The sequence below is a fragment of the Sebastes fasciatus genome, chromosome 14 (genome assembly GCF_043250625.1).
Source record: "Sebastes fasciatus isolate fSebFas1 chromosome 14, fSebFas1.pri, whole genome shotgun sequence".
Lineage (NCBI taxonomy): Eukaryota > Metazoa > Chordata > Actinopteri > Perciformes > Sebastidae > Sebastes > Sebastes fasciatus.
This window is the reverse complement of record NC_133808.1, coordinates 27,294,221-27,306,280: the sequence shown is the minus strand read 5'-3', so window position 1 is coordinate 27,306,280 and position 12,060 is coordinate 27,294,221. Positions and strand designations below refer to the sequence as shown.

General features: G+C 44.0%; 1 protein-coding gene across 2 annotated transcripts in view; it reads right to left on the bottom strand.

The window, feature by feature from the left end:
- plcl1 (phospholipase C like 1) overlaps positions 1 to 12,060 on the bottom strand; it is a 275,924-nt gene that overhangs the window by 198,647 nt on the left and 65,217 nt on the right. For both annotated transcript variants that reach the window (XM_074657601.1, XM_074657600.1), the window contains 6 exons: positions 8,258 to 8,332; positions 7,883 to 8,170; positions 7,504 to 7,797; positions 5,711 to 6,102; positions 3,840 to 4,965; positions 3,546 to 3,722 (listed from right to left, as the gene is read on the bottom strand). In XM_074657601.1, the coding sequence (XP_074513702.1) occupies positions 3,546 to 3,722; positions 3,840 to 4,965; positions 5,711 to 6,102; positions 7,504 to 7,797; positions 7,883 to 8,170; positions 8,258 to 8,332 (2,352 nt within the window). The remainder of the gene's footprint in view (positions 1 to 3,545; positions 3,723 to 3,839; positions 4,966 to 5,710; positions 6,103 to 7,503; positions 7,798 to 7,882; positions 8,171 to 8,257; positions 8,333 to 12,060) is intronic.

Below are 12,060 nucleotides of genomic sequence, written 5' to 3'. Positions count from 1 at the left end.
TGAGCTTGGCCGCTGTGTCAAAGCCTGTAGGACAAATGATTAAAACATATGAGAGCATGCTTCAACAGGCTGATACGCTCACTTAACTGAACAGCATGACCTCGACTGTGCCTCGACTGCTGCCCTCCAGTTCCCCCACTAGGCTTTTGGTAACAATCCACAAGGCCAATGAGACGGGCAGAGCCAAAGACTTAAAGCTGGGCAGACGCTGTCCGTTTTTATTCATCTTGTACGCTGTAGTACAAGGCCAGAACCAGCAGACTGAATATTAGCATGGAGCCGCCGGTCAGTTTTTGTCCTGTGACAATTCCTATAAATTTATTCAAGCAAAACAACCACGTCCTCAATAATGATGACAGAAAGGGAGAAAGGCAGCGTTACTTTAAAGGGATAGTTTGGGTGTTTTGAAGTGGGGTTGTATGAGGTACTTATCCATAGTCAGACTGGGGGCGTGCCGATCATCATCTACTGTAGGTAATATACTGACTATGGATAAGTACCTCATACAACCCCACTTCAAAAACACCCGAACTATCCCTTTAAGTAACGCTGCCTTTCTCCCTTTCTGTCATCATTATTGAGGACGCGACTGCAGAAAGTAAGAAAAAAAAAATTAAAATATGGAGCCGCAGATGGCTGGAAGATGCAGACAATATGGTCTCTTCTGCAAGTGAAGTTCAGTTTTATGTCACAGCAGCTTCAGCACATTTAACCACAACATGTAAAATACAACTCCGGTAATATCAAAACAAACTCATCACAGTTTTACAACAGATCTTTTGACAGCAGCCATGTGGGATATTGGACCATGGAACTGCTCAGACTGTAAGACAGCTGAGCAGAAATTCTGACGTGCCAGAAATCCAACCGATGGCAATTAATCAGGCGTCGTGACCTCAAACTGAATGCCCGATTGTAAAATTAGTCGACGGTGACCAATTCGGGGGCTAAAATCAGGCAGTGTCTGCCCGGCTTGAAAGTCTCCTCCTCCTCATCATCTTCCTGCTCCTCACCGTTTTCTCATTTGAAACCCTTTTATTTCCTCTCATCACTAATAATACTCAAGTATGCAACAAGGTGACAAGCATCACAACACTGGGGCAGGTTAAGGTATGAAGGTGATGTCACATCCAATTCGTTTGGTGTCAAATGTGCATTCAGATTTCCCTTTATGTCTGCTAAAGATCCTGTATAATTACAGTCAAATATCCTTTTGCATTACAGGTATTACACAACTCGTTTGCAGCCTTTGGGAAGGTACATTATGTCGACACACACACACACACACACACACACACTGTGTTGCCACAGAGAACACGCCATATCAGTTGTGACAGCTTGTCATTACGGCTCAGCCACACTGATACAGGACTCTGTCGGTGAGCGGCGAAAAAGCCAAATCAGCAACGCAGCAGCCATCAAATCACATCTCCTGTAATAAATTCACTGCAGACAGAAGTGTATTCATGGGACCTAATTTAAATCTTGATGGCCTTGACCCCTCCCCCTCCCCCCAATTAAGTACTTCGGGCTCTGTTTTCATGCAGGTGCAAAGCCGACAGAAGAGCAGACGTAGACCTCTCCAAAATCACATAAGCCTCTTTTATGTTGTTGACATTTCCCCTCTTTCGCTTTCCCATAAATCTTTAATCTAGAGTACACTTTTAAATGCACATTAAAATACAATTTTATGCAATAAAAGCAAAGTCGGTACTGGGTTACATTAATGGATGATTTTGAACTATAACGTCATCCACAAAGACGCCACCAACTACAGTATTTTGCTTAATTATCACCTCAGAATGCATCCTGAGACCTCGGGACATTTATTTTTTCTTTTGAGAAAAACACAAATAACAATTTTTTCTAGAAAATTAAAATAATATTTTTGCGCCTGTAAACAGGATTATTATGGGGAGCTGTCATGCAGTTATGTAAATGGCTTAAACAGGCTATTGCTTTTCTCAGTTTTTGCTGTATGGACATTATTGTGTGCATGTTAATAACCCAAATATAACTAACTTAAAGGGGACATGTCGTGAAAAAAACTCACCTTTTCAGTGCCTGTGCACATACAGTATATTTGACTATCTATCTGGAGTCCCTACCAACCCACAAACTGGGAAATAAGACAACCCAGATCAGAAAACACGTGATTCAACAAGTCCTTCAGATTTGGCTTCCCTTCCTATGTCACATATTGGCACACTTCCACCAAGCAGTCCAGTCCAGTTCAGTTCTGTTCAGTTTGTTACACATTAGAACAGTTATTTTTGCGTTTCCACTAGCAAAAGTTGTGAATGGTACCAATAGAACCAGTCTATTTTTGGTGCAAGCTGAGCCAATACTAGAAGGTGGAGTTAAAACACTGCAGACCACTGATGGGTCAGAGAGAATCGTCACTAGCGCAACACTAGATATCCTGCACAAACCTGGCATTTCTAAATAGCCAAGCTACGGTCAATAGCGACCGCAATTTTCAATTCACTCGACCCAGATCTTAAAAAAATGGCAGCCAGCAAAACTACACTGTACAATTGACGAAGTGCAGACGTTCCTCTGTTTGGTGATGATTCAGAGATTGTCGCGTTGAAGATGATGTCACAGCAGTTTTACGAGCCACCACAACGGCGATCAGCTGACAATCAAACTACACTGAGGGGGTGCTATCTGCAGTGGAAACACGGCACAGAGAAAAGGACCTGGTACCAAAAGTGAGTCAAGTCGAGCAGAGCCGTACTGTGCAGTGGAAACACAGCTATTCTGGATCATTAGAATATATCGCCCACAGCATGACAACTACCTTTGCAAATGTGCACCATATTTTTCTCACAAGCCAATAAGAGCAGACTGGGCTTTTTAAAGAGACAGACGCTAAAAGAGAGTGTTTCAGACAGAGGGTGAATACAGGTGAACATTAAAGCATGTAAACATGTTCTAGTACAAACCCAAAATACAACCTGAAAATGAGCATGATATGTCCCCTTTAATGCAACCTAGTTAGTGACCTGCAACACTTACTAACTGTAAAGATTGAGAGCATATTAGGATTTCAGTGTCTTATAAAACGTTTTTTTGCCCTTTTAAGTTGATTTGGAAAGCTGTATTTTCATATTTTAGGTTATGTAATGTATAATAACATTAAGGGGAGCTGTATGGTGCCGGCCTACAGTCTCCTCCCGGCCCATTAGGAAAATGTTTGCTTCTTTTAAAGAGGATGAGAGGTATTAAAGTGGCTCGCCACTACTGAAGCCTAACCCAAATCCACCAACCAATGATAAATTCCTCCTGATAACCATGTATTAAGGCTGAGTCATGCCCTACTGTGAGTTGCCATAGTTGCGCTCACCAAAGCTGCAAAAATTAGTCGACAACACTCACCTGCACTTGAAGCCCAAGCTTGAGCATTTGCACAGTTTCACAAATTCAGAAAATTGCATTACTTATTGCGAAATCAAAATCAAAATAAACTCACATATAAACAAACAGACCTTTTGCGTTGAACAGAAACTCATGGCAGTGTATGCAGCTGTAACAGGCCTTACCTGAAACTCAAAGGTCTCGTCAAAGAGTGGGTCATCCTGGTTCTGAGCAGCGGTGCGTGTCCGCTGTTCAGCGCAGTCAGCTGGTACGCCGTGCAGCTCCAGGACCACGTACGGGTCAATGACTTCTCCCTTAGCCCCTGACCCCTGAGGCTTGGGCAGGTTATGAGCACTGATCACCTGCACAGAAGAACACAAAGCAGTTGATGTATGATTCAGTTGATATTTGAGTGCCAAAACAAAGAATATTGAATATTAAGGAAAAACCCAACAGAAATATGAATATAGTGTCTTCACCTTAATCCGTAGAGTTTGAGCTGGCACTCCTGGCACACAGCCCTGCGTGTGAGCACTGAAATACGACACCTCATCCCTCATTACAGCCGGTCGGAGAACATAACCACACCCTCCGTTCTGTGAGAAGCGACCTCTGTGAAGGTCAAGCATGGCGCCGGGGGTCTGCTGGTTCAAGGCCACGAGCTGGACCCCTCCTTTCCAGTATCCCTGTGGGTTGGGGTTACTGGAGTCCAGACGCACTGAGCTGGGTCGTACCCTGGTCAGGATGCGCTTGGTGAACATTACAAGGTCCTCTGGGCTCTCGGTGGTCAGGCGCCCGGCCTCTCCTTCGCCCAGGGAGCACAGCGTCCAATAAGGCGGCTCAGGAGGCAGCGGCGTGCTGGGTGAAGAGGGGCTGCTGGGCGGCGACTGCTGCTGAGCGTGTTTGTGACTGGCTCTCTGAGCGTAGAAGTTGCGGCTGCCCGTGCGAGCGATCGCCACCAGGTCGGACAGATCTTTGTGGAGGCGCAGCTTTCTGGGTTGAGAGGGTGGAGGCACCACCAAGACCACGCCTAGTTCTTCCTCGCCAGGGATGGTCATTCGCCGTCCTGCCAGAGGCCCCCCTCCTCCTATCTCCTCATCCTCCTCAGATACCTCCCCATCAGAGCCGTTCTGCTCCGGAAGGAGCTTCTTCCCCACTAATAGGATGCGTCCCTTCAGCTGCTCAGGGGAGGGTAAGGTGGTGACTCGCCCCGCCAGGTTGACATGGAGGGCCTCTGGGGTGTAAAGACGGGAGCCAAACACTTTCTTTAAGTGCTGAGCCATGGTGCGCTGCTGGCCGGGAGAGCAACGCTGGCACAAGTACACCAAGAGCGGGTACTGAGAGGTCAGGAAGGCGTACTTGTTGACCACCTCCAGAGCAGAGCGGATAGTGACGGGCGCATGGTGGTGGTGGTGATGGTGGTGGTGATGATGGTGGCGGGGGATATCTGGCCCATAGTCGACCCCGAGGAGAGGCTCCCCCTCTGGGCCGTCAGTCACTCCCAGCTCCACGCATCGACAGCCGGTCTGCAGCGCCTTGATCAACCCGCCGAGGTCGGCTCTGCCGTGGACCTGGTCATCCAGCAGGTAGGAGCGGTACGAGGTGCTGAGGAACAAAATCAACACCATATTACTCACAACACTGATCGGTTTTATAGTATTAATGACATTTAGTGACAGCTGTAAATATCTTATGAAATGTCAGAGAAGAGGACAAATTATAGACTGACACACAAAATAAACAACTTATAAATAATCACTTAACTAATAATCAAATTTAAAGACACATTTCAGCCCAAAATGAAAAATTGAACACTGTCCAAATAATTAAAGCAGTGTGGTACTGTCTAAAAAAATACATATGTATGATGTAATACTGGCACAATATGCCCAATTTAATGTGCATATTTTTCTCAAATGTTTGTTTTGGTAGCATGCAGGGCGCGGTGAGTAAGCAGAACCATCTGGCAGATGAGCGGACAGCAGCTTTTATTAAAAAAAAGGAAGTGAATTAATTCAGAGATAGTCAGCTATGTATAGAGATTTATTAAAGGGATAGATTGGGTGTTCTGCAGTGGGGTTGTATGAGGTATGAGGCCTTTCTTTTAGGTGTCTAAAATAAGTTTTTCTGACGGCCCGTCCACAGCAGTACATTGCTTTCGTTCCGTGTGGTAACTCCTGTCTGTTTCTCCAAACTGAGGGCGTGCCGACCGTCATCTACTGTAGGTAATACACTGACTATGGATAAGTACCTCATACAACCCCACTTCAAAACACCTGAACTATCCCTTTAACAGGGCAATCATCTGTCTAAAAACTGGTGCTCCAATTTGCAAACACGTCACACGCACCTGATGTAGTAGTGAGACAGAGGCATGTTCATGTCCTGACAAACCCCCAGGTGCTCCGGGTCGAGCAGCTGGCACTCTGGAGACTGCAGGTAGCGGGCGAATCCATCCATACCCAGCAGCCCCCTCTCCTTGCCCTGGGCCGAGGGCTCGCAGCGCCTCAGCAGCTCCCAGCAGCCCTCGGTCGTCGCCAGAGACAAACCCTGCTCCGTCTCCAGGAAGAGGCGGAGGTCCTGAGGGTCCAGACACTCGCGGTCCTTCGACAGCTGCACCAATAAGAAGTAGACGTCTGGCCGGGTGCAGAGCTCGCAGAAGGCCTCGTGGAACTCCTCACGCGTCACGTGGGAGGTCAGCTTCTCCTTGCTGCGCTGGATCTCCTTAAAGCGCAGACGCACCTGTGGAGAGAGAGGAGAGAGGAGAGTCAGGAGGAGAACAGAAAGTTTATTGAGCGAGAGATGAAGTGAGTTAATTAGTTAGCCAACGTTATGCCTCATTCATTCGCTGAAGCTTGATTAAACTTTATCTTTTTTCAATAAGGATATTAAAGTGGCCCATTAAACATCACAATGTATTAATTATTTCTCCTGTCATCTCTTCCTTTCATCTACTTCCTCTCTATCGTTTCATCTTGTTCTCTGCAGTAATCTTCCCTCTCTGATATCATCTCAGTAAAATGTGTCTGAGTTTTTACAGGTAGTCAGCAGTCATGTCACCTGTCTGAGCCGATACAGACGTCTCTCCTCTCTCTATGTTTCCAGGGTAACTCTGTCTCTTTGTTCAGGCAGCAGGTGATACAGGAGGAGGAAAGTGAGAGAAGTAACCGACCTCTGTCTACCTGCACTTCAGATGAAATGTTTTTACAGCACATGACATCGTGTTCCTTTGCTTTCTACCAGAAAAAGGTGAATTATATATAAGCTTTGTCGGTGCGAGACAGCTGGGTATCTGTGATTTGGCTTCATGTGTAAAACATACAGCCAGGTATGCTTTGTTAAATCAACCAATATACAAGTGCTCATTGTGTGAGGACATATGCAGCATTAAAACCTTTAAAGAAAGATGAAGGAAGAAAGATTTTCTGTCCTTTTTTTGACTTGACACACATCCTTTACATACCATACTAGATATATATTGTATGATGCTGACATTAAATGCCTCTTTAATGTCAAGAGGAGTGATAAAGACTCTTTAATTGTTTTTAAACCTGCAGTAATGACATACAGTATTATCCCATTTTAAGTTGACATGGCGAACTTGTTAGCAAACAGCAAACAACACAGAATAATATTAAGCATTTATTTGGAGTTTTTGGAACATGATGAATCCAAGTCCAATATTCACCAACTCCTCTGGGAAATATCTGGCACTTTAGCTTCTAAATGCTCCACTATGTTCACAAGCTAGTCTCTAACTGAGTCTGTCTGCTGTTTGCTGCTGAGCAGGTGGTGTACAATGACTTTTTTTAGAGGTTTAAGCTGATAATAGTTTGCTTGCTGCAGCCAAAACCGACACCATGAGAGCAGTGAGAGTGAACCAAAACAGTAAAGTTGCTAAAAACTCACTATAAAGAGCTGAGGGAACGGCAGAGTCGGGTGATAATTTCTGTGGGTTCATCACGGTGAACGACCTCTTTCACTTACGAGTAGTAATGTGATTAACTGTTGCTTCGAATATCAAACAGTTGAAATAATTATGCAGAAATGCACAGCTTCATATCAGCCACCAGTCTAATTTTCATGTCTGCATGTAGGTTTCTATATTTCTATGATTCTATAGACCCCCCCCCCCCTCCTCACCTTGGCTTCCTTGATACCGGGGCAGAGTTTACAGATGGTGGCGACGGCCACGTCCTCTGACACGATGCCGTAGCCATCTTCATCCACCTGGGCGAACTCCGCCGCCAGCCACTCGCTCCTTATCTTCCCTCCCAGGGTGCCGTCTACCGCAAAGCCCCCTCCTTCACCCAGCCCTCCTACTCCTCCACAACCTCCCCCAGCAGCCCCGATGATTGAGGGGTGGGCCAGCAGGTAGCGAAGGCCCGTCACCCAGATGTTGGCCACATCTGCCGACAATGCAACCAAGTCCAGAGACTGTAGGGAGTGACAGATAATAGAGATTACTGGGTGGATGCATGGGAACACTAACAGGATCTTTAAGGATGAAACAACATTATACCTGGTAGTCGTCCCCGTGTATGATGGAGAAGGCCGCTTCCTCAGCCAGGTGCTCAGAGAGAGGACCGTTGTGGATGAACGTCTCGGTGCTCTTCCCGGTGCGAACCTCTCGGACGCTGGAGACGTCAAGCCGAGCCCGGTCCCCGTCCTTCTTAGACGGCTCCCAGCGTAGGCAGCTGAGGTCGGCGTCCAGCGTGTAGAAACGACAGTAAACCCTGGAGTTGGGCCGGATCTTCTTCAGCTCACACCCGCCCTGCATGAACGCCAAGCAGTCTGCTGCACTGCTCACCTGGGACATTAAAAATCAACGATTACAACTAGAAAAGTACAACAGAAGTTTTCTTTTTAATCATGTAATTCTAGGATAATAATCTACCTTCTTCTCAGAGGGCATGCTGCTGAAGGACACAGTCTTCTTTCTGCCTCCGCCCACCTTCTGCACCGAGGGATCCTGGGAAAAGACAAAGACAGATGGCCAAGAGGTCAAAACGAGAAGAAGTGTTTCTACATGTTGAGAGGAACAGCAATATAATCAGACTCAAGGAACTGTCTAAAAATACACTCAACACCCCCTTTAGGTAGTGTAGTTAAAAAGATATTATTCTCCAGCTAGGCACTTCATTTTGTTGGCTCAATACCTGTTTTGTTTGGCTGAAAAATACTGGCATATCTTGAATACATCTGTAGTTTTGAGAGGAACCTTATTATTAAAACAAATTAATTTCAGTCCACGTCCTTCGTCAGGATCATCAAACAACATTTACAAAGGAAAAACATGAAACAATGTCATGTACAGTATCAGCTAGTGGTGTATTCAAACACAGATCCTGTGGCCATGAATGACTTTGGCCATGCTGTTTTTTTAAACCAATAAATGGATTTGGACGTAGGCGGGCGCTATATTTGGAGCCCATTCAACAGAGAGAGAGAGAGAGAGAGAGAGAGGGGCTGGAGAGTTCACTATGTGGTGGGAGGTTTTTCCATCTGATGCCTGTAAAGTATGGAATAATAAAAAAAAAACGAACAAGCCATGCAATGCATTAAACATTAGTATTACACAACTTTCTTAGAAGAAGTACTGACTGTGAAACTCTATAAAAGTCCCTGTTCAGACACTATCTACATAGAGTTTTGAGCTTAAAACAAAAATGCTTCTCTCTCTTCTGAGGAAATTAACATTTCCACCTTTTCAGTAGCGCTGATTCACTTTGATGCTTCAGTTCAATAAAACAGGGTTAGTTACATTATCAATACAGATATAATAGAGCTCCCATAGCGCTGTTGTGTGATTCACTCTTTTTATATTTTACCACACGGACACTATATCATATAAAAATAGTTTTGAAGCATTTCCAGGGATGGATGTTAATATCCTGGCCCCACGAGCCACCAGGCTAATCAGTCGTTTTGGTCTCAGTCTAATGAGATTTCTTTAGTCAATTACTCATTTTTTTATGCTTTTTCATGCTGAATGACTTACCTCTAAGAAACGTATGAGCATATCTCTGGTAAACACAAGATTTAAAGTGGTACTTTTGTGTGATTATCTGTCGATTAGTTGCCAAAATCGTCGTGTTAGTCAACTAAGAGTTTCTTTAGTCGAGGACAGCCCAAGTGGAAATGTGTTTATTTCTGATGTATGCCAAACAACAGAAGGAGCACTCTGGAAACTATGCCGATGTTTTAATATCACATCCTCAACATTCCTGAGGGTAAACAGGTCTTGGATTGGCTTGGATTTGGATATTTTTTGGACTTCTAGGTGAGTTTCACAGCTTCTTTTTTTCACCATGTTGGCACAGACGAGCCGGTCCACTCACTATGCAATCTCCTTCTCTAAATTTGGACAGAATGGCTTTTTTTTTTTTTTTTATATTTATCGTCATCCTTATTTAGTCTGCTGAGCTGGTTTGCAGGAAAAAGGTTTTCATAAGCGGGATGGAAGCTCCGTGCTTGCAGAGGTGTGAGAAGACAAGAGGAACCTTTTCCTTTATATCTCAAGAACATTTATGGTGTGAAACTAGAAAACATTTAGCATTTAAGAGTGTTTCAAATGTTAATCCGAGGAAGAAGGTGGTTTAACACAGACTGTTGTCAGTCTTCCTGGACAACATGAAAGTAATTTTGGTTCCTCTGGTTCTTGACCCTTAAAAAAATCCTCTTTGGAGCTGAAGTCAGTTAGTCAATCAACAGAAAAATTATATTTTGATAATCATTCAAGTCATTTTAAGGCAAGAATGCCAAAAATATATATGCTCCAGCTTCTAAGATGTGAATATTAGATGATTTTCTTCTTTATTATACTCTGGGACATATTTAATAGGAAAATGGCACTGCTGTATTCATTGAGCTTGCAGCCACAATCTCTGTAATACAGTAGATAAAAGTAAAATCAAAGCCACATTAAATAAACACACAGCACTACAAGAGAGAGAGAGAGAGCAGGTTGCCATGGAGATGGCGTTGATATGGATGTTAATACTGAGGTAAATGCAGCCAAATGTTCAATTAAATGTCTAAACAAACAAAACAAACAAAAAGAAAAGTAAAGTTGCAGTCGCATGAAAAAGGCGTATGAATGACACGATAATGCGCAAGCATGCAATAAGAACGCCATTGTTGCTTTTGGTGTGTCATTTTCACACCATGGTGTCTGTATTGACTGCAATGTAACGTGGAAATATGCTACGCTCAGAGCTAGTGACGTAGAATAAAAAGTGAGAAAGACTGCTTATGGCCAATGCATGAAAAAACTGATTTTCGACACAATGAAATTCAAACTCCACGTCACTTCCCGACAGTTGCCGGGAGTTTTCTGTGCTGCCTGCAAATTCCCAACCTGAACTTCCACGGCAATTTACAGTGCAGCTTACCTCCGAAAATCCCACTTTTCATGCAGTCGGCAGGCGGGAGAGGAGGACTTTCAACCAGGAGACCGGTGTTTTGTTTTGTAAGTTACGCGTCGTAGGTGACCTCTTTTTTAGGGTCATTTGTGACGTGTTTTCTGTACTTCTGTTACCTTGTGTCTGTATGTATTGTACTTAGTTTACGTACTTATTTTAAGCCCAACTGTGACGTTTTTCTTAAACTTAACTAAGTGGTTTAGTTGCCCCCTGCTGGTACTGCACCTTCATACATGTGTGTATTGTTCACGCCTCATCGAGGTAAAATGTGACACTGACACGCTATCGTCTGGTGGACAGATGGGTCTATTAAAAGCTTTGGCGTGATATCAGATTGTGCAGTCTGATGTGATTTTTACAGTTCATTGATGGTCAAGTTCAAGAGACAAGTGTTCATTAATAAAAGCATATTTGCTTTTTTAGTGATACTGCATATAAGACTATGCTTGATGCATGTTTCTTGCACGAGTCTTTTGTTTTAAATCCCATCTGTGCTGTCATTCTGCCTCCTCTTCAGAGGTGGTGAATTTTTCCCGCCAAACAAACACTTGCAAATGCGGTGATGATGCAGTGGAATACATAATCCTCCTCTGTTAACACGTCTCTTCCTGTTGTTTGCACGATTCTCCCTTAAATACATATGCAATGAAGAGAGAGGCGCTCAATATCTTTGGTTTTCTAGGCTAAATTGTAATGAATTTCTCTAAATTTTCTGACATTTTATAGATCAAACGATAATGAAAATAATCGTTGATTTCAGCCCTAATCGTATTTACCAAAAGATATGTTAAAGTTTCTCTTGTCACAGTTAAGCTGTTTGTATAGAAGACTATTACTGTTGTTTTTCTGTACATACACCTGTTTTGTAACCCTGCTTCCCGCCTCTGGCTACTTCCAGCAAGTGACAGATTGATTGGCAGCTTCATCTCTGCTTCGGTGAGCAAATGTCAATGTTACTTTAACTTTCATTAACGCTACAGCGCCGGATTTTTACTGATAATAGCTCTTCACTGGTTTGTAATGAGCTGCGATGGTCTTGGCAGAGATGACAGCAGTAATTACGTGTTGCGCTGAGTGCAGAGAGTCGGCCACGTCTCCTGTGTGCAGCCCTTTCCCCTGTTACCTCCAGCAGCCAGCAGTGTTTGCTCTTACAGATATACAGTATATATACTGTACTGATGAAGCTGCTTCCCTTCGGTGATAAAAACACCTACATAACAGCATATACCGACCAACCACAGGAACCACTCACTCTTCTTTATGTTTTTATATGTGG